At 42.5% G+C, this 27,749-nt stretch overlaps 1 protein-coding gene across 1 annotated transcript in view; it reads right to left on the bottom strand.

Annotated features, from left to right (window-relative positions):
* LRP1B (LDL receptor related protein 1B) overlaps positions 1-27,749 on the bottom strand; it is a 1,344,280-nt gene that overhangs the window by 290,899 nt on the left and 1,025,632 nt on the right. Inside the window, exons 43-44 of the mRNA XM_040441523.1 lie at positions 25,408-25,597; positions 7,766-7,970 (exon numbers count right to left, since the gene is read on the bottom strand). Coding sequence (XP_040297457.1) covers positions 7,766-7,970; positions 25,408-25,597 — 395 coding nt within the window. The remainder of the gene's footprint in view (positions 1-7,765; positions 7,971-25,407; positions 25,598-27,749) is intronic.

The following is a 27,749-nucleotide window of genomic DNA, read 5'->3' as shown; positions in this document are numbered from 1 at the left end:
TGGTATGGACTGACCAATGCAATAAAAATTATATGATAAATCAATAAATACATAAAAAAATGAAATATTTAAGACAGTTTTGAAAAAAGTTAATTGCAACATTTGAATCAATCTTGGAGACAAATTAGACCATAGAACTCTTCTCTCTGCTCTGTACTAGAAAGCCATGAGCACTCTGGGGCAGATTTAGGCTAGTTTCACCCCAGCAATTTTGTATCTAGCAGGTTGGTCCAGATCTCTTCGCATTCCAGCATTAACGGAAGCTACCCCGTTGCCATCCAGCCCCATTAGCTGTAAAGAAGAAGAGTACGCTAGACCTTAGGTAGAGCGTGTGGAACACAGAGGGCGCACGAAACAACCGGTCAAAGACAATATTTTGGTTTCAGCAGTATTCCATTTATTCGTAAGACAACGCGTTTCGGGGTGCTAGGGTCCCCTTTATCAAGTCTAAAATAAAGATTTTTGGCCATTATTAGCTGTAAAGGGGACTGGTGGCGATTCAGCCACAAACAGGCAAATATGCCAAAAATCGGCCAGACAAAAACAGCTGAGTGCAGCAGTTTTCATCCAGGCGATCGTCGCCATACTTTCTGGGTTGCGGACGGATTCCACTAGTCTCCATTATTGTTAATGGGGCTGAGAGGTATCAGGTAGCGACATTTCCAGAAGGCCGCTCCCAGCCAGAACAGCCTGCCAGAGATGTTTAATGCTAGTGTGCAGTGATGAGCGGCAGGGGCAATATTCGAATTTGCGATATTTCTTTAATATTTGGGCAAATATTCGTCATATATTCGCGAATTCGCGAATTCTTGATCTCCAGTCATTATTTTCTTGATTGCGAAAATCGGCAATTGGAAAATTTGCAATTAAAAACTAGTGATACGAAAATTTGCGATCAACACTACTCCTAAAGTCAAAGATATTGCAGCCTTCTCATTGGCCCACAAGCAAGAAGCAGTGAGGGATCATGGACTCAAATGAAATTTTTTTTAGAATATTCGCAAATACGAATATACAGTATAGCACTATATTCTAGATATTTGCAAATTCTCGAAGTGCCAATATTTGCGATAAAAATTCACGATTAGAATATTCGTGATCAATACTACTAGTGTGAAACTAGCCTTACTATTGAAAATGTGCCGGTAATGTCTGCATGCTTTGCATTCACATCTGTTTTGCCTCTTTTATAAGTATTTTATGCCTCATGCAACAAGGGGGTGTCACTGAATGGAAAAAGGGTGTGACTTCAAGGAAAAAGGGCATGGCCTAAATAGACCTCCATGCATCTAAATTTTGGCATATTTTGGAGTGAAATCATTCCAACTTGTAGGTGGTATAAACTTAGACTAGACAATTGTTTTATGGAATACTTGCCTAAATTTGGCACAGGATTTAAGAGGCTCCAGATTTACAAAGGTCCGTTGTGCCATAATAGTACATTTGCTGAATATTAAGGCCTCTTGCACACGAACGTTTTTTTTTCTATTTACGTTCCGTTTTTTGCATTCCGTATACGGAACCATTCATTTCAATGTATCCACAAAAAAACGGAAGGTATGCCTTCCGTATTTCCGTTCAAAGATAGAACATGTCCTATTATTATCCGCATAACTGACAAGGATAGTACTGTTCTATCAGGGGCCAGCTGTTCTGTTCCACAAAATCTGAATGCACACGGACATCATCCGTGGTTTTTGTGGATCCGTTTTTTGCGGACTGCAAAATACTGAAAAAGCCATATGGTCGTGTGCAAGAGGGCTAAGACTGTGATTCCTCTTCTTAGACAGCGTAGTGTACAACACTATTATTAAATCTGCCCCATTTTGTCCATATGATGTCATATCATAGAGATATTATCCCCTAGAGTCAATACTTCTTGGGAAGAAAATCTCTGTAATATGTTATCAGGTGGAAGCTGCCACAATTTCTTTTTTCTTATCATCTCTTTTCATAATGTTCTCCAAGATTTCTCCTGTGCATCCGCCATACTCTAGAACTCTCTACCCCAACAGATCGTCACCTAATGTGGAAACGTTCATAAGAAACCTGAAAATCCACCTTTTCAGACAAGCCTGCAACCTACAGTGACGCTGCTGCTACTATTACACTGTATGAACGGCTTTAGGCTACTTTCACACTTCGGGGTTCCGCTTGTGAGCTCCGTTTGAAGGATCTCACAAGCGGCCCCGAATGGATCCGTAGAGCCCCAATGCATTCTGAGTGGATGCGGATCCGCTCAGAATGCCTCAGTCTGGCTCCGCTTGGCCTCTGTTCCGCTCAGCAGGTGGACACCCGAACGCAGCTTGCAGCGTTCGGGTGTCCGCCTGGCCGTGCGGTGGCAAACTGATCCGTCCAGACTTACAATGTAAGTCAATGGGGACGGATCCGTTTGAAGTTGACACAATATGGTGCAATTTTCAAACGGATCCGTCCCCCATTGATTTTCAATGTAAAGTCTGGACGGATCCGTCTGACTAACTTTCACACTTTTTTATGAAATATAATGCAGACGGATCCGTTCTGAACGGATACCAACGTTTGCATTATAGGAGCGGATCCGTCTGGGCAGACCCCAGACGGATCCGCTCTGAACGCAAGTGTGAAAGTAGCCTTAACCTCACCCACTGTATCCTTCCCCCATTCCTTGAAGATTGTAAGCAGGGTCCTCTCTCCTTCTCATATGTATAGCACCATGGATGAATGGCAATTTAATAAATAATAATAATAATAACAAAAGACCCTGCAGAGGTGCCTACCTCTTGGAGACATGCAGAGGTGCCTACAACTTAGTATATTTCATACACAGTCCCAAGTACAGAGCCATAATAGGGACCTATGTATCAGTCACAAGCAAAATATTCCTAAAGGGTTTCTGTCACCCCACAAAACTCATTTTTTTTTTTTTTCGATAGTTAGATTCCTTATAGGGCGATATAGGAGAATATAATTGTGTTACTTACTTTCATGCAGCCGATTCTTTATAAAACGAAGTTTTATAATATGTAAATGAGGGCTCTACCAGCAAGTAGGGCGTCTACTTGCTGGTAGCCGCAGCAGAAAACCGCCCCCTCGCCGTGTTGATTGACAGGGCCAGCCGTGATCTACTCCTCCGGCCGGCCCTGTCAGTATTTCAAAAATCGCGCGCCTCTGGTCATTCGGCGCAGGCGCTCTGAGATGAGGAGGCTCGTCTCCTCAGCACTCCCTCAGTGCGCCTGCGCCGATGACATCACCGAAAGAGAAGACGTCATCGGCGCAGGCGCACTGAGGGAGTGCTGAGGAGACGAGCCTCCTCATCTCAGAGCGCCTGCGCCGAATGACCAGAGGCGCACGATTTTTGAAATACTGACAGGGCCGGCCGGAGGAGGAGATCACGGCTGGCCCTGTCAATCAACACGGCGAGGGGGCGGATTTCTGCAGCAGCTACCAGCAAGTAGACGCCCTACTTGCTGGTAGAGCCCTCATTTACATATTATAAAACTTTGTTTTATAAAGAATCGGCCGCATGAAAGTAAGTAAGAGCATTATATTCTCCTATATCGCCCTATAAGGAATCTAACTATCCAAAAAAAAAAAAAATGAGTTTTGTGGGGTGACAGAAACCCTTTAAAAAGCACTAGTCTGAAGGATCAACCCTATTAAACCAGGTAAACTGCCTAGTAGCGTTGACCCTGCTGATTAAAATAATACCTCGGTTGCAGCGTTCCAGAGAAAAAATAGACTACAGGATCAACCCTTTCACACAATATCCCTGGTTTAATATGGTTATCGTTACTGCTTACAGATGCTCTTTAAATGTCATCTGCTTTAATGGGTAGACATACCCGGTTTGAAAAACACTAAGACATTGATTCGATATATATATTTTTTTATTTGTAACAAATTCAATTTGAATCTATTCGCTCATCTCTCGTTCTAGCTAATAGGGTGACATCATATTAACTGGAAATACACCACGAACACCTTTACAGTGTACTCTCAATTTCTAAGGTCCCCTGAAAGGGTTCTGTGTCAGATGAAATGAGGTAAAAGCAGAGCTGAATGGAGAAGTTATAGTTATAAAAGGGTCACGATGGCACCTAATGGCCCTTTTGCCAGATATGAGGACACCTGTATTATTATATCAGGCAGTAAGTGTGGACCTGCTGTGCCAACTAACTGGTTTTATTTAGGGCTATCTCTAAGTGCATTATTCTTGAGGTCCCTTAGTTTTCACTCTTAACCTTTATACAGCGATCTGGTCTTCTCTGCAGTGGAGACACCAGGCAACTACCTCTTGAGATCGTCCCAGTGTAGTTGGCAGCTGAACCACAGAGCACTAAGCGGACATTCAATAATTGTAGTCGGGAGACAGCCTGAGGTCAGGGCAGGCAGAGTCCATGCATATCTGTGAAACAGGTCAGGCAGGTCAGGCAGCAATGTTTCAATACGGTTGTCAGGCTATAGTCAGGACAGGCAGTAGATGATCAAAGTCGATGAACTGGCATAGGTACGGTACAAAGGCAGACAAACAGATAAGCACATCTTCACTGGAATATTATTAGCTAGGAACCTAAAGCTCAGGCATCCTCCTATAGAAGAGAGCGCCTAAAATACACAGAAAGGAACTGGTATAGACCGAGGAAGACTAAGGGTGCTCTCACTGGCCCTTTAAGAGCCAGGCAGTGTGCGCGCCCTAAGGACCTTGGTCTTGGAAGGACAGCCCGCAACAGAGGAGAGGGGCGGCAGCAGGCACATGGAACGCCTTAGTAAAAACTATAAATTTACCACAATAGTTGGAGGTCCTGATACATATTTTGCATTGAAGCCCAACATTCAACCTCAATGTTGCCTTTATTTATAAATTTGTCATGTATTTGCAACAAATTAGTCCACATCTCCCAGACTAAAAACTGTTGGCCAGCCCATGAGGAAATATCAGTTAGATGTTTTATACATTGGGTTTCAGGGAATACCATATCTCCTGATGGAGAGCACCCAAGCGGCGTGAGGAGTCTTATAGGCTACACAACACTCCTCTGGAATTCTGGGAGGAGGGTAAGAGATTGTTTGCATGCTTACGCTTCACATGCTTGCACATAGTGACTCTCTACATATAGGGAGATGTTAAAAAGCCTGTATTTTAGTATAAATACTTTTTTAATTTTGTTTTATCATTTTGTCTTCATCTAGCAGAAAAATATTTTATATTGTTTTCTAATTATGTGTCAGTACAGTCAGTAGTAATTGATTTTTCAGGTGGTGTGAAGGTGAGGTGTAAAGTGTTAATAAACATCACTGTATTTGTATAGTGCAATAAGACACCTTGGTAGACAAATTGTTTTTCTGCAATCACAGGTCACAAATACGTTACGAGGTGAGCAGGCAAAGGCACCGCTGTGAACAAGAATGCATGGTCAGATGGACTGTTCTAAAAAAAAAAGTATTTTCTATGTTCGTCTAAATGATTTTTCAGTCTTTTGTGTATTGTATAGATTGAGTAGCAAAGCATCATACTTTTTTTTTTTGCATAGACACAAGCAAGCAATCAAAAGAATGTCCAAATACATTATCTGAACAATTGTAAAGCTGCACTGACCCCTGTATGTTGCAGACTGGAAGGCGGATTTACTATAGTACTTTTTTTTTTTTTTTAAAGACTATGACATTGTACTCTAAGCCCCATTCTTGGCAGTGGTAGGTTTGTGTTGGGACATATGCCAATGAGAGTTGTCAGAAGCAAATACCTAAAAGAATAATATCACTACGCTTCATTTTTGCAACTTTTTAAACAGAAAAACTAAAATAATAACACATGGATATTTCATAAAAGTCTGAGATGGAAATATCCATTTAACTCTAAGACTGAGTATTAAAACATTTTCAGTATTTGACATAGTGACAGTGAGATCCTATAGGATCCTGCCACTGTTCCCAATGAAAATCCAGTAACTCAATTTTTTTCCGCTCATCTTTGACCAGCCTTTTTAAAATGTATTGATGACTATAATTATAGACAAAAGAAAATACCATTCAGAATAAACAATAGTTTGACAGCCTACAGAAAGACAGAAACATTTATTAGAATGATTGTGTTTTTATGAGCACTGTTGCTATATGTATGTGCTTTAAAGGCCTTAAGAAATTGTCTAAGGCTATTTTGACATCTGTGGTCGTCTTCTCCGGCAGGCTGGTCCGGCATAGAATACTTAGAATCGACAACATTCTGTGCAACAGTATTTGCTTGGCTAATTACCGGCATATTTGCTGGGTAGCAGCCAGATCTCTACGGGACTGCATTATAGTCAATGGGGTCCGGCGGACAGGAAGCTGTATCAGGCAATGCCTGATCTGGAGAGCAGTGCCGCAGATGTGAATCTAGCCTAATATATGTGTTACAAGCAATGAGCCCTAGAATAACATTAACTTCTAAGTAAGTCAACAGTCCTTGAGCTAAAGAGTAACAAAATATCTCAAATACATATGCATAACCATGCAAAAAAAAGTGAAAATATACAAAGGCAACCTTGAGAATTAAACTGAAACTTATGCGATAAAAAAATAATGCAAGGTCATTACTTGTGGAAAAATAGCAGTACCATTTTACTGTACTGTGGATTAGCATAGCTATAGGAAGTTCAGTGGGTGCAAACTTTCCGCTTAAGAAACAAAAGCCTCTGTTATGCTCCATAGGCCAATGTTATCTTTTTTTAACCCCATAAGCCACTATGTCTTTTTACACTAAGGAATCTTAGGCTAGGTCACTACCTTTTAATGGCTGCCTAGTCTAAGCGCTGCATGCGTCTCCCATGAAAAAGAGAGCGGGGACTCGGCTCTCACATAAGAGCCGGGGTCCTCCTCTGACAGCCCGGATCAGCAGAAGTGCAGATCCAAGCTGTTTATCCCCTTAGATTCACGAGGTCAATAGTAAGGAAGGGGACTCACTCTGTTTCCCATCAACATGCCACAAACAATATGTGTTCACATGGCAGGTCTAATGAAGACTCCAGGCCTGCCGGAAATGTATCCCTATCAGGCTGCACCTCTCTGGCACAGCATGCTGGTGATTGGCAGTGTAGCACTATCAGCATAATATACTGTACTGCATAAGCAGTACAGTGTATTATGGAAGAAATCAAAAGATCACTTCTTAAAGTCACCTTGTGCGACTACTAAAAGGAAAAATAAAATGTTAACATCTATTCAAATAAAATAAAAATCTTCAAGTTTAAGACGCTTTTCAATGGAACAAATTACAAAAATAAAATCCCTACCATATATTTTGGAATTTCCACTTAAGTAATGACTCCCACTCGCATTATCATGTAATTTATCCCGTACAGTGAATGCCATAAAAAAGCCATTATTCGCAGGAATAAAAAATGATCAAAAAGTGTTATGTACTCCAAAAAGATACCAATGAAAACTACGAGCCATCCATCCCACAACAATCTAGCCCCCACAGAGCTTTGTAGAACAAAAAAAAAAAAAAGTTATAGGTCTTGGGATGCAGCAATGCAAAAACATTAAAAGTGTGCTGTTGTGTATGTCAAATAATGAGCGGCACAAAATTTAAAACATTAAAACTCAATGGCAGTATTTATAAAAAAAAATCCCCATCCCCGCATAAAGAGTTAATAAAGGTTAATCAGCAACAAGCACAAAAATGTTTTAGCTCTTGGAATGCGACAATGAAAAAAGGAAAAAAAAATGCTTGGTCACTAGGGCCCAAAACAGGCTGGTCACTAACGTGTATATATATATATTTATTTATTTTTTCACTTACGTATCTGCGTGACCCATCATATTCACATCTCTCTATCTTCCCCAGGCTGCCATCAGAGTAGTAGAGTTTCTCTGCCGAGTGATCAATAGTCAGACCATTTGGAGTAACGATGTCCGTGCTGACAATGACTTGGGCATTTTTCCCAGAAAGGGTGGACCTCATGATACTTGGGTGTTGTTCATTCCAGTTAGTCCAAAACATTAAACTGAGAAGGAGAAATAGAGGAACATTTTAATATGAGATGGAAATGACGAATTCAGCTCAGACATATTTATATTACAGAGACGTAAAATGTGAATAAAGGGAATCATGCTTGGACAGTAAAAGAGAGCAATGCCAGAAAGCAAAAAAAATTGCTGAAAACTTGCAAAAGATGTCTGGCAATCTCAATTTTGCCCAACCAGACTTTTAGCTAGGCTTTTCTTCATCCGGGGCAAATATTACATTTTCCAGGATAGTCCTGATTTAAAAACCCTGGTCAAGGAGTATAAGCTAGTGAGCATGTCTCCTGGCACCCAGCATCTGTGGCACATGCCCCACCATCCCTAATCTAGATGCGTTCTTGTTTTCAAATAAGTTTAAGAAAAATATCTAAAATTCCTCAAGATCATCTTTATTTAAATGCAGCAGAACAGTTCACAGAGAAGAGGGTTAAAATCATATATTGCCAAATAATATGTAATTTCTAACCATTAAGACAAATAGGTCCACACAGGGAGCTATTTAGAAAAAAAGCTAGAACATTTGCAAAGATGACTTTTTGCAAACTTACATCATTTATTTTCTTAAGTATGAACTAGAGCAGGGATCAGCAACCTTCGGCACTCAAGCTGCTGTGAAACTACAACTCCCAGCATGCGCATTTACTTGGCTGTTCTTGTAAGGCCTCATGCACACGACCGTTTTTTTTTTTGCGGTCCGCAAAAACGGGTCCCGTTTTTCTGTGATCCGTGACCGTTTTTTCGTCCGTGGGTCTTCCTTGATTTTTGGAGGATCCACGGACATGAAAAAAAAGTCGATTTGGTGTCCGCCTGGCCGTGCGGAGCCAAACGGATCCAATACAAGTCAATGTGGACGGATCCGTTTGACGTTGACACAATATGGTGCAATTGAGTTTTCTCCAATCCGATGGTATATTTTAACTTGAAGCGTCCCCATCACCATGGGAACGCCTCTATGTTAGAATATACCATCGGATTTGAGTTACATCGTGAAACTCAGATCCGACAGTATATTCTAACACAGAGGCGTTCCCATAGTGATGGGGACGCTTCTAGTTAGAATATACTACGAACTGTGTACATGACTGCCCCCTGCTGCCTGGCAGCACCCAATCTTTTACAGGGGGCTGTGATCAGCACAATTAACCCTTCAGGTGCCGCACCTGAAGGGGTTAATTGTGTGTATCATAGCCCCCTGTAAGAGATCAGGGGCTGCCATGCAGCAGGGGGCAGACCCCCCTCCCTCCCCAGTTTGAATATCATTGGTGGTCAGTGTGCGGCCCCCCCCGCCCCCCCTCCCTCTATTGTAATATCATTGGGGGCCAGTGTGCGGCCTCCCCCGGCCCCCCTCCCTCTATTGTAATATCATTGTTGGCCAGTGTGCGGCCTCCCCCGGCCCCCCTCCCTCCCTCTATTGTAATATCATTGGTGGCCAGTGTGCGGCCTCCCCCGGCCCTCCCTCCCTCCCTCTATTGTAATATCATTGGTGGCCAGTGTGCAGCCTCCGTCGCCCCCCCCTCCCTCCATTTATTGTAATATCATTGGTGGCCAGTGTGCGGCCTCCCCCGCCCCCTCCCTCTATTGTAAAATCATTGGTGGCCAGTGTGTGGCCTCCCCTCTCCCCCCCCTCGCCCGATCATTGGTGGCAGCGGAGAGTTCTGATCGGAGTCCCAGTTTAATCGATCCGATTTAATCGCTCCGATCGGTAACCATGGCAACCAGGACGCTACTGCAGGCCTGGTTGCCATGGTTACTTAGCAATATTACAATATTAGAAGCATCATACTTACCTGCTGCGCTGTCTGTGACCGGCCGGAAGCCCCTCCTACTGGTAAGTGACAGGTCTGTGCGGCGCATTGCTTAATGATCTGTCACTTACCAGTAGGAGGAGCTCCCGGCCGGTCACAGACAGCGCAGCAGGTAAGTATGATGCTTCTAATATTGTAATATTGCTAAGTAACCATGGCAACCAGTCCTGCAGTAGCGTCCTGGTTGCCATGGTTCCTGATCGGAGCCCCAGCGATTAAACTGGGACTCCGATAGGAACTCTCCGCTGCCACCGATGATAGGGGGGGCGGGGGGGCCGCACACTGGCCACCAATGATAATACAATAGAGGGAGGGAGGGGGGGCCGGGGGGGCCGCACACTGGCCACCAATGTTATTACAATAGAGGGAGGGGGGGCGGGGGAGGCCTCACACTGGTCACCAATGATATTCAAACTGGGGAGGGAGGGGGGTCTGCCCCCTGCTGCCTGGCAGCCCCTGATCACTTATAGGGGGCTATGATATGCACAATTAACCCCTCAGGTGCAGCACCTGAGGGGTTAATTGTGCAGATCACAGCCCCCTGTAAGAGATCGGGTGCTGCCAGGCAGCAGGGGGCAGTCATGTACACAGTTCGTAGTATATTCTAACTAGAAGCGTCCCCATCACTATGGGAACGCCTCTGTGTTAGAATATACTGTCGGATATGAGTTTTCACGAAGTGAAAACTCATCTCTGAAAAAGCTTTTATGCAGACGGATCTTCGGATCCGTCTGTATGAAAGTAACCTACGGCCACGGATCACAGACGCGGATGCCAATCTTGTGTGCATCCGTGTTCTTTCACGGACCCATTGACTTGAATGGGTCCGTGAACCGTTGTCCGTCAAAAAAATAGGACAGGTCATATTTTTTGGACGGACAGGAAACACGGATCACGGATGCGGCTGCAAAACGGTGCATTTTCCGAATTTTCCACGGACCCATTGAAAGTTGATGGGTCCGCGAAAAAAAAACGGAAAACGGCACAACGGCCACGGATGCACACAACGGTCGTGTGCATGAGGCCTAACTCCCATAGAAATGAAGGAAGGATTCTGGGAGTTGTAATTTCTGAAAAGCTGGAGTGCAGGAGGTTGCTGATCCCTGAATTAGAGCATTGGAAATGTACTTGCAAAGGTGGGCACAACCTTTAAAGAAAATTTTTTATTTTTTTTATTTTTTTGACCGTTCCACTAGGTATAGCAGTGGTACTATACACACCAAAATAGGTGAATTTCACCTTAAAATGTAAATTACAATTTATTTATTTTTTAACCGACCTACTAGGTATAGCAGTGGTACTATATACCCAAAAATTTGTTAATTTTACCATAAAAAGTAACTGACAATTTATTTTTATTTTTTTATCGGTCTACTAGATATAGCAGTGGTACTATACACCCAAAAATTGGTGAATTTCACCCGAAAATGTAAATGACAAAGTAGTGAAATGATATAAAATAAAACACGTACAAAGAAAAAAAATGGATTTATGAGGTGGAGTTCCATATGGAGTAGGAGTTTGAGGAGGCGGTGGACGTATAGGAGTAGGTGGAAGCGGCGGTGGAGGAGGACAAGATAGCCAACACAGGTTTTTGGTTTTAACTTAATTTTGTAAAATTAAGGTACACTACAAAAGAGTGTGAAATATCCAAAATACAAACATGAGCAATTGCGCTGCAGAATAACAATGGCTGGTATACATGTCTATTCTGCACAAGGTACGGACAAGTCCTGAGGCAACCATGCCTGGTTCATTTTAATGAACGTGAGTTTGTCCACATTGGCTGTGGACAGGCGGCTGTGCTTGTCTGTGATGACGGCCCCTGCCGTGCTAAATACACGTTCAGATAATACACTGGCTGCAGGGCAGGCCAGCACCTCCAAGGCGTAAAGGGCAAGCTCAGGCCATGTGCCCAATTTGGAGACCCAGAAGTTAAAGGGGGCAGACCCGTCATTCAGTAAGTGTAGGCGTGTGCACACATACTGCTCCACCATGTTGGTGAAATGCTGTCTCCTGCTAAGACGTTCCATTTCAGCTCTTGGTGCTGGTTGTTGTGGCGTGCTGACAAATCTTTTCCACATTTCGGCCATGCTAACCCTGCCTTCTGAGGTACTGGCGGTGCCCCAGCTGCGTTGACGACCTCTTCCTCGTCCTCTGCCTTTGCCTTGTGCTTCCACTGTGCCCCCGCTGTCAGGTGGGAATGCCACCAGCAGCGCTTCTACCAGCGTGTGCTTGTACTCGCGCATCTTACGATCACGCTCCAGTGAGGGAATTAAGGACAGTACGTTGTCCTTGTAACGGGGATACAGCAGCGTGGCCACCCAGTAATCAGCACAAGTTAGAATGTGGGCAACTCAGCGGTCGTTGCGGAGACACTGCAGCATGTAATCGCTCATGTGTGCCAGGATGCCCAGAGGCAACGAAAAGCTGTCCTCTGTGGGAGGTGTATCGTCTGTGTCCTCTGTATCCCCCATCCACGCACCAGTGATGGCCATAAGCTGGTCTCGGTGCCACCCTGCTGTGAACATGGTTCCTCCTCCTCCATCTCCTCCTCCTCATCCTCCACTTCGTCTTCCTCCAGAACTGTGGCCTGGCTGGACAATTGTGTACCTTGGGTTTGTGGGCGCAGGAACCTACCTTCGGAGCCACTTGGGAATGACTGGCCGGAGACCCTACGAAAATATCCCTCTTTCTCCTCCTCCTCCTGTGCCACATCCTCTTCCATCATCGCCAGGAGCGTTTTTTCAAGGAGGCATAGAAGTGGGATAGTAACGCTGAGAAACGGCGTTATCGGCACTGGCCATGTTGGTGGAGTTCTCGAAACAGCGCAACAAGGAACACAGGTCTCGCATGGAGGCCCAGTCATTGGTGGTGAAGTGGTGCTGTTCCGCCGAGCGACTCACCCGTGCGTGCTGCAGCTGAAACTCCACTATCGCCTGCTGCTGCTCGCACAGTCTGGCCAGCATGTGCAAGGTGGAGTTCAACCTTGTGGGCACGTCGCATATGAGGCGGTGAGCGGGAAGGCCGAAGTTACGCTGCAGCACTGACAGGCGAGCAGCAGCAGGGTGAGAACGCCGAAAGCGCGCACAGACGGACCACAGTTTATGCAGCAGCTCTGACATGTCGGGGTAATCTTTAAGGAATCTCTGCACCACCAAATTCAGCACATGTGCCAGGCAAGGGATGTACGTCAAATCGGCTAGTCCCAGAGCTGCTACTAGATTTCGCCCAATATCGCACACAACCAGGCCGGGCTTGAGGCTGACTGGCACAAACCAATCATCGGTCTGTTGTTCAAGGCCTGTCTACAGCGCGCAGTGTGGGGTTTGTCCCCAAACAGATAAGTTTTAAAACTGCCTACTGTCGTTTACCCCTGGCTGTGCTGAAGTTGGTGGTGAAGGTGTTACGCTGACCGGATGAGGAGCTGGTAAAGGATGAGGAAGCAGAGTAGGAGGAGGAAGCAACAGGAGGCAAACTGAAGCGCCCTGCAATCCTCGGTGGTGGAAGGACAAAATGGCTGTATTTCAAATGGCTGTATTTCAAATGCCTAATTCAAACCCCTGTATGTATAGGGGGGATCACACATGCCCGGAACCAGTGTAGGCCTAAAGTAAATATATCTTTGCACAAAATGGCTGTATTTCAAATGGCTGTATTTCAAATGCCTGATTCAAACCCCTGTATGTAGAGGTAGTATCTCACACGGTCTGAACCTGTGTAGGCCTGAAGTAAATATATCTTTGCACAAAAAGGCTGTATTTCAAATGGCTGTATTTCAAATGCCTGATTCAATTAGTAGGCATGGCTGTGATGGCCTTTTGGGGCAAGTAGTATGACGCTTGTTGATTGGATGCTGTGCAGCCTTTCAAAAAGCGCCAAGAAAGCGGCGGACACCGAACCCAAACCGGAACTTTTACAGAAATGTTCGGGTTCGGGGTCACAAAATCCTAAAGTTCGGTACGAACCTGAACTTTACAGTTCGGGTTTGCTCAACCCTATTAAAAACTGCTATTTCCTGGCTGCAGAGAGCCTTTATAGTGGTGTAGAACACTGTGCCTTGCAGTAACACGCATAGGGTGTCTGCTGTGGTAGTGAAATAATACTGTGAGTCCATATGACATGCAGATGACAGGCGTTGCTCTTAGAATCACTGCACACTTCACTTATTTAGGCAGTCTCTGGGGCATAAATGACCAAATAACTCAGGAATGAACTAAGCCTTACAGATCAATGTAAGCGCGAAGAATAAGTGCACTCCTTACACAGTCGTCAGCTCATTCCACATAGATGTCTACAGAACCTGTTCTATTAAACGCTTATACAAGCAGGACTGGATCTAAAACAGAGATGACACGTGAATGAAATATTTGCATTTCTTCTGTGTTTTGTACCCACTCCTGCTTTTGGCTACCAAATCATAAGCCAATTATAATGGGACCATAAAGGCCTTACAGCTGCTACACAGACAGGATCTGTTGTGCGTCTCATTTTTCCTTCTTTCTGACAGATCAGAAGAAAGGTCAAATAAATGATGTGGTCAGCCAGGCCGAAAGCCAAAATATTAGTCCAGTCATGAAGTGGGGATAGTGGGAACAGCATGAGAAGTCCACAGAGTGGATCTATGACATAGTGGTGAGGTAGAAGCAGCATGAGGAGACCACAGAGTGGCTCAATGACAGAGTCTGGAGGTGGCAGCAGTATGAGAGGCCACCGTGTCGCACAATGATAGAGTCTAGAGGTGGTGGCAGCAGCAGCATCCGGAGAAGGCCACCAAGTGGCACAATGACAGAGTCTAGAGTTGGCAGAATCAGGAGAAGGCCTCTGAGTAGCACAATGACAGAGCCTGGAGTTGACAGCATCAGGAGAAGGACACCGAGTGACACAATGACAGAGTCTGGAGTTGACACCAGTATGAGGAGGCCAACGCGTGGCACAATGACAGAGTCTGGAGCTGGCAGCAGTATGAGGAAGCCACCGAATGGCACTATGACAGTGTCTGGAGGTGGTGGCAGCAGCAGCATCATCAAGAGAAGGCCACCGAGTGGCACAATGACAGAGTCTGGAGGTGGCAGCAGTATGAGGAGGCCACAGAGTGGCACAATGACATAGTCTGGAGGTGGCAGCAGTATGAGGAAGCCACTGAGTGGCACAATGACAGATTCTTAAGGTGGCAGCAGTATGAGGAGGACACTGAGTGGTACAATGACAGAGTCTGGAGGTGGCAGCAGTATGAGGAGGGCACTGAGTGGCACAATGACAGAGTCTGGAGGCGGCGACAGCAGCAGCAGCAGAATCAGGAGAAGGCCACTGAGTGGCACAATGACACAGTCTGGAGTTGGCAGCAGTATGAGGAGGCCACCGAGTGGCACAGGGACAGAGTCTTGTGGTGGTAGCAGTGTGAGGAGGCCACCGAGTGGCACAATGACAGAGTAAGGAGGTGGCGGCAGCAGCAGAAGTGGCAAGGTGACATAGTGTGGAGATGGCAGCAGCAGCAGCACCATAATACCACAGAGTGGCAAGGTGACATAGTGTGGAAATGGCAACAGCAGCATCAGGATACCACAGAGTGGCAAGATAACATAGTGTGAAGATGGCAGCAGCAGGATATGACAGAGTGGCAAGGTGACATAGTGTGGATATGGCAGCAGCAGCATCAGGATACCACAGAGTGTGAAGGTAAAGTGCGTATATATTTTTCTTTTTGTACTGAAATAGGCCACTAAACACATTCACACAAATAACAGCAAAATTGAAGTGCGTATATATTTTTCTTTCTGTACTGAAATAGGCCACTAAACGCTTTCAACACAAATAATTGCAACAGTAAAATGCCTATATATTTTTCTTTCTGTACTGAAATAGGCCACTATACGTTTTCATCACATATAACTGCAGAAGGGAAATGTGCATATATTTTGCTTTCTGTACTTTTGTGGATGGAAGGTATGTGTCACCGAGGTTCCTGGCTTCGGTGAAGTAAGAGCCGGTATTTTATCAGCAGCAGCTATTTCTAATTGACACCTTGAGATTTAGCATGGCTGTCATAGCTGAACGGCTCTTACTGGGAGTAGTCAAAGTGCTGGGTGGGTGACTACTCCCCATGTTCCAGGCCGGTTTTTGCCAGGCATAATAACCAGCCAGCACTGCCAGGTGTGGATTTACCTCCCTCTGACAGTGGAGCTCAGGAGTCTGTGTGCTTTGAACTGAGGGCTGTGCTGGGATTTGAGGTTTGAGCCGGGCTGGAGGACTTAGGCCCCTATAAAGGTGAACAGGCCGCCTATTGACTTGATGAAGCTGAACAGGGTGTGAATTAACACCCAGGAGAAAAGGTGACTTTTATTGTTTATGGACTTTCCTTGTGTGTGAACAAACACCAAGCCACCTGCGTTTTGTGATACACCTTCTCTGCATTTTGTTATACACCAATGTGTGGATAAACACCGCAGTTTGATTCAAGAACTGTGTACTTTGCCTCTATACTGCATCCACTATACCTAACTACCAGAGCGAATCCCCACAGCCACTAAACGCTTTCACCACAAATAACTGCAACAGTGAAGAAGTGCATATATGCACTGCTCAAAAAAATAAAGGGAACACTTAAACAACACAATGTAACTCCAAGTCAATCACACTTCTGTGAAATCAAACTGTCCACTTAGGAGCAACACTGAGTGACAATCAACTTCACATGCTGTTGTGCAAATGGGATATACAACAGGTGGAAATTATAGGCAATTAGCAAGACACCCCCAATAAAGGAGTGGTTCTGCAGGTGGTGACCACAGACCACTTCTCAGTTCCTATGCTTCCTGGCTGATGTTTTGGTCACTTTTGAATGCTGGCGGTGCTTTCACTCTAGTGGTAGCATGAGATGGAGTCTACAACCCACACAAGTGGCTCAGGTAGTGCAGCTTATCCAGGATGGCACATCAATGCGAGCTGTGGCAGGAAGGTTTGCTGTGTCTGTCAGCGTAGTGTCCAGAGCATGAAGGCGCTACCAGGAGACAGGCCAGTACATCAGGAGACGTGGAGGAGGCCATAGGAGGGCAACAACCCAGCAGCAGGATCGCTACCTCCGCCTTTGTGCAAGGAGAAACAGGAGGAGCACTGCCAGAGCCCTGCAAAATGACCTCCAGCAGGCCACAAATGTGCATGTGTCTGCTCAAACGGTCAGAAACAGACTCCATGAGGGTGATATGAGGGCCCGACGTCCACAGGTGGGGGTTGTGCTTACAGCCCAACACCGTGCAGGACGTTTGGCATTTGCCAGAGAACACCAAGATTGGCAAATTCGCCACTGGCGCCCTGTGCTTTTCACAGATGAAAGCAGGTTCACACTGAGCACATGTGACAGACGTGACAGAGTCTGGAGACGCCGTGGAGAACATCCTCCAGCATGACCGGTTTGGCATTGGGTCAGTAATGGTGTGGGGTGGCATTTCTTTGGAGGGCCGCACAGCCCTCCATGTGCTCGCCAGAGGTAGCCTGATTGCCATTAGGTACCGAGATGAGATCCTCAGACCCCTTGTGAGACCATATGCTGGTGCGGTTGGCCCTGGGTTCCTCCTAATGCAAGACAATGCTAGACCTCATGTGGCTGGAGTGTGTCAGCAGTTACTGCAAGACGAAGGCATTGATGCTATGGACTGGCACGCCCGTTCCCCAGACCTGAATCCAATTGAGCACATCTGGGACATCATGTCTCGCTCTATCCACCAACGTCACGTTGCACCACAGACTGTCCAGGAGTTGGAGGCCACACACACTACTGAGCCTTATTTTGACTTGTTTTAAGGACATTACATCAAAGTTGGATCAGCCTGTAGTGTGTTTTTCCACTTTAATTTTGAGTGTGACTCCAAATCCAGACCTCCATGGGTTGAAAAATTTGATTTCCATTTTTTTATTTTTGTGTGATTTTGTTGTTAGCACATTCAACTATGTAAAGAACAAAGTATTTCAGAAGAATATTTAATTAATTCAGATCTAGGATGTGTTATTTTTGTGTTCCCTTTATTTTTTTGAGCAGTGTATTTTTCTTTTTGCACTCAAATAGGCCACTAAACGCTTTCACTACAAAAAACTGCAACAGTCAAGTGCCTATATATTTTTCTTTTTGTACTAAAATAGGCCACTAAAGGCTTTTCAACATAGCACTTGCACCCCAATAACAAGAACAAATTGCTGGAATGACAGAGCTGTATAATGGCTATTTGGATCCCCAAATAATCTTTCCCTGCACTTGTAAATCGCTTTTCTAGAACTGTCCCTAGCGCCTCTCCCTGCACTAAGATGCTGTGAAATGATTCCTCCCTATCCTTTTCCTGCACTTATAAATTATTTTTTCAGTTTTATTTTTCGCAATGAGGTTTTTCCAATTGCTGTCCCTAGCGCCTTCTCACGTCTGTCCCTGCATCAAGAACGCTGGAAAATGTCTGAATCTAAGCTGGCCGCTGTATTTATAGGGCTATGGCATCACAGGGCTGGCTGGCTGCTGACTGGTAGTGATGAGCGGCAGGGGTCATATTCGAATTCGCAATATTTCGCAAATATTTTTAGAATATTCGGCGAATATTTGCAAATTCAAATATTCGTTATATTCTACGATTTTTTTTACTCGATAACTTGACAAGGTAATAATCGCGTAATATGCAAATTTTCGTAATGCGAATTTTTATCGCAAATTTGCCGAGCTAAAACATGATTCCTCCCTGCTACTTGCTTGTGGGCCAATGAGTCATAGCACTATATCGAATATATTTGTTTTTTCAAATAGTCGTAATATTCTAAAACAAGAATATATAGCAATACAGCGAATATTCGAAAAAAACGAATGTAGAGCAATTTAGCTAATATAGTGCTATAACCTTTTTTTTTAATAGTTGTCCTTTTTTTCCAATCTGAACTTCAGATGAGAAAAAAATTACAACTATTAGACAAAGAAGATTATAGCACAATATTAGCTAAATTGCTCTATATTAGTTTTTTTCGCTATATTGCTATATATTCTTGTTTTAGAATATTACGAATATTCGAAAAAACAAATATATTCAATATAGTGCTATATATTAATTTTTTTAAATATTCTTCATTTTTCCAATTTAAAGTCATGATTCCTCCCTGCTTCTTGCTTGAGGGCCAATAAGTCATTGGCCCACAAGCAAGAAGCAGAAAGGAATCATGTTTTTACTCGGCAATTAAAAAATATGCGATAAAAATTTGCAATAAAAAAATCTTGAATATTCTAAATTACTAATATATAGCACTATATTCTAAATATTCGCAAATTTTCGAAGTAGCTATATTTGCGATAAAAATTTGCAATTTGAATATTCGTTATCAACACTACTGACTGGCTGCATGCATGTTAGTCTGGGCGATTCCGCCTTCCCAGACTTTCTTTCTCCATGTTCTCACTCGTGCAGTGGCCAGTTTAGGAAAAATGCGATTCGTTACCACGAAGAGCGAGGAAATTCACATTCGTTGCGCATTGAACTTTTCCTGAAATTCGGATCGAATTCCACTTTGTCAGCTTCGATTCGCTCATCTCTACCGGGCAAAGTTTAAAAAAATAAAATGAAGTATGGGTTACTTTTTCAAATGAGGTGTGAATTTGAATTTACTTAGTGGCACACCGTGTAAAAGCTATAAACTGAGTTTACCTGATTATAATAAGCACTGTGGTCCTACGTCACCACGCACAAGATTATGCGTGGAATCATCAATCAAGATGGCCACGGTGGCCTCTTTGCACTGAAATGGAAGAGGCAAGTATGATTTTATTTTATTTTTTTACTGCCATTTCAGGAAAAATGTATTTGTTACCATGAAGCACGAGGAAATTCTGCTTCGCATTGAACAGAATTTGCCCTGAAATTTGTATCAAAGTCCACTTCGGATACTTCAATTCGCTCAACCCCAGTCACAAGTAGTGTTGAGTAAATCAAAGTCAAAGGAATTGACTTTGATCCGAATTTCAGGAAACAAATCTTTTTTTCTGAAATGGTAGTAAATACAAAAAAATACATACTCACCAATTTGCGTGTGGAGAGGCTGTCGCGGCCATCTTTTTTGAAGAAACCGCACAAAATCATACACGGTGACACAGAAATTCTACTACTAAATGAGATAGACAAGGCGGCAAATCATAATGAGGTGCTTATTATGGGGGACTTCAACTACCCAGATATAGACTGGGAAACTGAAACTTGTATATCTCATAAAGGAAACAGATTCTTGGCAATAACTAAAGACAATTACCTCTCCCAACTGGTTCAGGACCAGACTAGAGGGACGGCCATACTGGACTTAGTATTAACCAATAGACCTGACAGAACAACAGACGTGCAGGTTGGGGGACACTTGGGAAATAGTGACCATAAAGTAATAACCTTCCAATTATCATTCAAAAGAGCGTTTCTACAGGGAGGAACAAAAATACCAAACTTCAAAAAAGCTAAATTTAGCCAACTAAGAGAGGCCATAGGCCTAACTAACTGGGACAAAGTCCTCAAAAATAAAAATACAGCCACAAAATGGGATATCTTTAAAAACATCCTAAAATCTCATTGTGAGAGGTACATACCGTATGGGAATAAAAGGTTAAGGAACAAAAAGAAACCAATGTGGATAAACAGAACTGTAAAAAAAGCAATAAATGACAAAAAGAAAGCATATAAAACACTAAAACAGGAGGGTGGCACGGAAGCACTGAAAAACTATAAGGAAAAAAACAGAACATGTAAAAAACAAATAAAAGCGGCCAAACTAGAGACCGAGAGATTAATTGCCAAAGAGAGTAAAACTAACCCTAAAATGTTCTTCAATTATATAAATGTTAAAAAGTATAAATCTGAAGGTGTCGGCCCTTTAAAGAGTAATGAGGGGGGATTCGCAGAGAGCGACGAGGAGAAAGCAAAGCTGTTGAATATTTTTTTCTCCAGTGTATTCACTGAGGAATATAAACCGTCAGATAAAATGCTGAATGTTGAAATAAATTCCCCATTAAAAGTGTCCTGTCTGACCCAGGAAGAAGTACAACAGCGACTTAAAAAGATCAAAATAGACAAATCGCCAGGACCGGATGGCATACACCCCCGTATCCTAAGGGAATTAAGTAATGTCATAGCCAGACCCTTATTTCTGATATTTGCGGACTCTATACTGACAGGGAATGTTCCACAGGATTGGCGCATGGCAAATGTGGTGCCAATTTTCAAAAAGGGTCCAAAAACAGAGCCTGAAAACTATAGGCCGGTAAGTTTAACATCTGTTGTGGGTAAACTGTTTGAAGGTTTTCTGAGAGATGCTATCTTAGAGCATCTTAACGGAAATAAGCAAATAACGCCATATCAGCATGGCTTCGTGAGGGATCGGTCATGTCAAACTAATTTAATCAGTTTCTATGAGGAGGTAAGTTCTAGACTTGACAGCGGCGAATCAATGGATGTCGTGTATCTGGACTTCTCCAAAGCATTTGACACTGTACCACATAAAAGGTTAGTATATAAAATGAGAATGCCCGGACTGGGAGAGGACATCTGTGAGTGGGTAAGTAACTGGCTGAGTGATAGAAAACAGAGGGTGGTTATTAACGGTACATACTCAGATTGGGTCACCGTCACTAGTGGGGTACCTCAGGGGTCAGTATTGGGCCCTATTCTCTTCAATATATTTATTAATGATCTTGTAGAAGGCTTGCATAGTAAAATATCAATTTTCGCAGATGACACTAGACTGTGTAAAGTAATTAACACTGAAGAGGACAGTATACTGTTACAGAGGGATCTAGATAAATTGGAGGCTTGGGCAGATACGTGGCAGATGAGGTTTAACACTGACAAATGTAAGGTTATGCACATGGGAAGAAATAATGCAAGTCACCCGTACATACTAAATGGTAAAACACTGGGTAATACTGACATGGAAAAGGATCTAGGAATTTTAATAAACAGCAAACTAAGCTGCAAAAAACAGTGTCAGGCAGCTGCTGCCAAGGCCAATAAGGTAATGGGTTGCATCAGAAGGGGCATAGATGCCCGTGATGAGAACATATTCCTACTACTTTACAAATCATTAGTCAGACCACACATGGAGTACTGTGTACAGTTCTGGGCTCCAGTGAACAAGGCAGACATAGCAGAGCTGGAGAGGGTCCAGAGGAGGGCAACTAAAGTAATAACTGGAATGGGGCAACTACAGTACCCTGAAAGATTATCAAAATTAGGGTTATTCACGTTAGAAAAAAGACGACTGAGGGGAGATCTAATTACTACGTATAAATATATCAGGGGTCAGTACAGAGATCTATCCCATCATCTATTCATCCCCAGGACTGTAACTGTGACGAGGGGACATCCTCTGCGTCTGGAGGAAAGAAGGTTTGTACACAAACAGAAGAGGATTCTTTACGGTAAGAGCAGTGAGACTATGGAGCTCTCTGCCTGAGGAGGTGGTGATGGTGAGTACAATAAAGGAATTCAAGAGGGGCCTGGATGTATTTCTGGAGTGTAATAATATTACAGGCTATAGCTACTAGAGAGGGGTCGTTGATCCAGGGAGTTATTCTGATTGCCTGATTGGAGTCGGGAAGGAATTTTTAATCCCCTAAAGTGAGGAAAATTGGCTTCTACCTCACAGGGTTTTTTTGCCTTCCTCTGGATCAACTTGCAGGATAACAGGCCGAACTGGATGGACAAATGTCTTTTTTCGGCCTTATGTACTATGTTATTAGAGCTCTGGCCGGGCACAGTGACATCATCAGTGATGATGTCACCCTGCCTGACCAGCGAAATGACGTCATCACGTCACCGTGAGAGATTTCATGTGGTTTCTTCAATTAACATGGCCACGACGGCCTCTCCCCGATCAAATGGATGAGATGAGTATGTATTTTTTTTTAACCCTGATTAACCCCTGAAAGGCCTAAATTTTAATGTCAGATGCTGCAATCAGCCATAAATGCGGCATCTTAAGGGTTCAATGATGGGGGAGAAACCCTTGTTTGTAGCTGTTCTTTAGTTTGCCCAATTGGTGTAGATCCAGAACCATTTATTAAATCAAGTTGTTCTAATAGGGTGTAACAAAATGGGTTTTCAAACAGGACAAACTCTTGAAGATATTTGGTTTCTTGGTTCCTGCCACAGTGAGAACCATACAACATTGAGGATAATGGACTTTATTAGATGCCAGTTCTAGCCCGTGCTGATCTTCATGCCCCAGTGTTGCCTTTTCTTACTGAATTGCTAACCAGTGCAGTAAACGGTATATTCTCATTGACGGTCCATTCTCAAAATTAAGAGCATCTGATAAAATGTTTCTTTTTCGATTTCATCAGGATGTTACACGTAGTGCTATATGTTTGGTCCTCATGGGTACATGGGGAGCTGCACCGTATGTTGCATAACGAATGACCCTTAAACTTCACATTTGTTTTACTGTCAGGAATAACATTAGACTAAATGAAGAGATGTTTTGCTTGAACGGATTGAAGTGATTAGTCTTTGACAAACACATAGCTCTTCTGCACACAAGAAAAGTGACAACGGATCATTAGGCTTTAAACAGATAGCACAAAAGAGCTGACATGGCTACTGTAGACCCTGGAAGAATTGATGCACCTTGAATACCTTGGAGACCAAATCAGATATCTATCCTTTCCACAGTTCTGATTCTCCTATGGTAAGTACATTTGGCTGACTAAGTACATAGGAAATATACACAGTTATAAGTTCATTATATAAAGCTCTCTAATGTATTTATTAACATGCCGAAAAGTGGAAATAGAGGGCTGGGGACATTAACCCCCTTATCATTCATACTACTATACTATTGTTATATTACTTTTAATTTTGTCAGTAAAGAGCAGTAATCTTTTAGACTTAGTCTACAAATTATATTCTAGTAGATAGGGACAGTTTTATAGTATTTTTTTTTTATACAGTGGAAGAATTAGTATTATAGTAGTTATATTCTTATACATTGGAGGCGGTATTATAGTAGTTATATTTGTGTACATAGGAGCAGTATTATAGTAGTTATATTCTTGTACATAGGAGGCAGTATTATTGTAGTTATATTCTTATACATAGGAGCAGTATTATAGTAGATATATTCTTGTACATAGGAGGCAGTATTATAGTAGTTATAGTATTGTACATAAGAGCAGTTTTATAGTAGATATATTCTTGTACATAGGAGGCAGTATTATAGTAGTTATAATATTATACATTGGAGGCAGTATTATAGTAGTTATATTTGTGTACATAGGAGGCAGTATTATAGTAGTTATATTCTTGTACATAGGAGCAGTATTATAGTAGATATATTCTTGTACATAGGGGGCAGTATTATAATAGTTATAGTATTGTACATAAGAGTAGTATTATAGTAGATATATTATTGTACATAGGAGCAGTATTATAGTAGATATATTCTTGAACATAGGAGCAGTATTATAGTAGATATATTCTTGTACATAAGATCAGTATTATAGTAGTTATATTCTTGTACATAGGAGCAGTATTATAGTAGTTATATTCTTGTACATTGGAGGCAGTATTATAGTAGTTATAATCTTGTACATAGGATAAATACTATAGTAGTTATATTCTTGTAAATAGGAGGCAGTATTATAGTAGTTATATTCTTGTAAATAGGAGGCAGTATTATAGTAGTTATATTCTTGTACATAGGATGCTGTATTATAGTAGTTATATTCTTGTACATAGGAGTCAGTATTATAGTAGTTATATTCTTGTACATAGGAGGCAGAATTATAGTAGTTATATTCCTGTACATAGGAGCAGTATTATAGTAGTTATATTCTTGTACATAGGAGCAGTATTATAGTAGTTATTTTCTTGTACATAGGAGCAGTATTGTAGTAGTTATATTCTTGTGCATTGTGGCAGTATTTTAGTAATTATATTATGTACATAGGTGGTAGTTTAATAGGAGTTACATTTATGTACATAATTGGTAGTATAATAGTTATAGTAGTTTTTATAGTAATTATATTTTATTTATATAGGTGGGAGTATCATCATATATCAGTACTCTTGTCTATAGGGAGCAGTATTATAGTAGTTATATGTTTCTTCATAGGGCGTACATTATGGTTATCAGGTCTGACGTTAGAGGGGTGGTCTAGGTTCACTGACAAGGGTCTGCTTTTCTGGGGGGAAAAAAACATACTCTACCATGAATGTGTCAGACACTGCTATGGCTTAGCCACATTCACTTGAATGCAGACATTAAGGAAGCCTTTCACAAACATTAAGCAATGTTCTCTAGTGCTCATCAGGTACTTCAAGCAAACATCTGATTTCTTCTCACAACATATTTCACAAGGTAACTTCAAAGACTGAATTCAAGACATAAGTAGCAAACAAGGTATAAGAGAATGAATACATTTGGCCTTCTTTAAATCCTGGCAGATGTTACTTGGCCAACTGCTATAAATATGCATTCTCTGGGAAAAGGTTACGTGTAAATATCCTTTAAATTGCTCCTGTATCTGGAGAAACATCTGTCTGAGAAAAGATTATAGCACTTAAGCTAAAGTTGTAAGGCATAAATTAAATAAGATCTCAGAGCATTTGCATACTTTTGGCATTCATCGAGTGCTAAAACATGGGGGTGGTCATCCTCAGACATGGTGATAACAGCCTGCCTGTTGAAGGCCCCTCTCCGACTCTGGTCTACAGTATGGCGTGTGATGGATGAGGTAGTAGAGCTTGTCCAGTAGAGAGTATCCCAGGCTCGGTGATAAGCCAGACCTTCCACAGAGCCCACATCTGTCAAGTAAACACAACAGAAAAATTAGATTACTTCCTGCTGTTCGATAACCTTAGGAAGCCGTGTAATATTTCATTTGTAATGTCTCAATTTGGTCTCAACTGTGCCAAAAAAATCTAAAAAAACAGACATTTAGCTGCCAAATTGATGATAGTAAGTTGAATCCATTTAGATTAACAGATTACTATTTAATTTTTTGTAAAAATCCAACCTTATAATAAAAAAATGAAATGGGTTTGAAATGTTAACCGGTGTCTGTGACCTGGAGATCATTGTTAAACCAGAAACAATGCCTTGTAGGTCTAGCTTAGATAATTGTAATGATACCTTTCACTTAGTGATCCATTGCTGCATTCTGGAGAAATAGTACTTTTAAATGTTATGCAAATTAGCACTTAAGTGCATCAAGGGTGGGCTCAAGCATGTGCACTCTTGGGGCTCATGCTTCCTCTTTTAGACCCTCCTTCTCCTTCTTGTTTGATAGGGCCAGGTGAAATGACCATGCAGGAACCTGGTGCTGTCAAGAAGAAGAAGGGAGATGGAGCTGATGGAGGAAAAAAGAGGAGTGAAGGTGCACAGAATGGCTTGAGCCCACCCTCGGTGCACTTAACTGATCATTTGCATATGGATTAAAAGTACTTTTTCTCTAGAATAATGCAATGAAGAGCTAAATGAAAGGTATCATTACCTTCAGCTGAGCTAGCCCTGAACAATTATGGTATATAGATTATTGTGGATCACAATGGATTTATTGGAGTAAAGATTTTGACCCATCTAAGACATTGATGACATAGTATTTGGATATGTCATTAATGTTAGAAAGGTGCAGGTCCTACCTCTGGGACCCACTCCTATCTAGACAACGGGGTCCCTGAAGTGAAGGAAAAGCACATTGTTCATTCTAGCAATATGCTATCAATGTCCCAGATGGAAATACCCCTTTAAGTGTCTTTAATGTTGATTTATTTTTTAGCGTTTATGTTTTTAGAATATATTATCTAATTTTATTACTGCTTCATTGGTCAAAAAAATAACAGTATGAAAATTATACTATGAAAACTGTATCCCCTCTGTTGCCCTTGATAAAGCTGCACTTCGGGTATTCAAATGCCCCCTCTTCTGTCCGCCACCCTTTATCTAAGTCATTATTTGCAATGGGAAAATTTAAGTGACTTTTCAAGGAAACGCTAAATTTGATGGCTGGAAGTCAAATTTATGCCTTGAATTTACATGCATATTCTCAAGCGGATTAGCTCCATTGAAGTTCAATGAACCTGATCAGTGGCTTTTCAATGAGGAAAGATGAAAATTCTACAGATTATAAAATCCATTAGATGATAATGGAAGAAGGCAAAATGAGGCATTCACACCCATCGGTGGTGGAATCTCTGATCAAAATTCTGGACAGAATCCACAACATGTGAACATACTATAATGCAGTCCAAAATATAAGAGTGAATCTGGATCGCACATCCTCATACTGTGTTTTGATCTAATAACTGCTTCTCAGCATAATCAACATCGCTTCTCAGAGCAATTAATAGTATAACGCCCCCTATGTTGCATGCTATACATGATTAGTATACATTTTGATCAAAAAGAATAGGCTCACTCACTACGGCAAGGTTGCCTCCTCAAATGGTAACCTACTTTATATTTGGCGCAGTGCTGCGCAGCAACCACCGGCGCTGCAGCACCGCACCAGGAAGCGACGGGACCCGGCAGCCAAACAGTGCCTGGCATTGCCACCCTGGCACTGGGCCCCACCAACCCACCAGCACAGTACCAAAGCAACAATGGCCGCCGCGCAGCACCGCACCATGTGAACGGTTGTCAAAGCTCACCTTATCACATGCTATCAGGAACGGCAACTGAGAGGTAGTTGGGATTTGTAAATCTTTATGCAGACTTCTGCTAATTTAAATCACCTGGACCGAATGGGGAGGGTTGCTGGTATCAGAGAGGAAAAAACCGGACAGATTATCCAAAACATATCCAAAATATTAGAGTGAATCTGGATCGCACATCCTCATACTATGTTTTGATCTAATAACTGCTTCTCAGCATAGTTAACATCTCTTCTCAGCGCAATTAATGGTATAACGCCCCCTATGTTGCATGTTATACATGAGGCATTAGTATACATTTTGA

The sequence above is a fragment of the Bufo bufo genome, chromosome 7 (genome assembly GCF_905171765.1).
Source record: "Bufo bufo chromosome 7, aBufBuf1.1, whole genome shotgun sequence".
Lineage (NCBI taxonomy): Eukaryota > Metazoa > Chordata > Amphibia > Anura > Bufonidae > Bufo > Bufo bufo.
The sequence above is the reverse complement of the archived record's forward strand: the minus strand, read 5'-3'. Positions and strand labels throughout refer to the sequence as shown.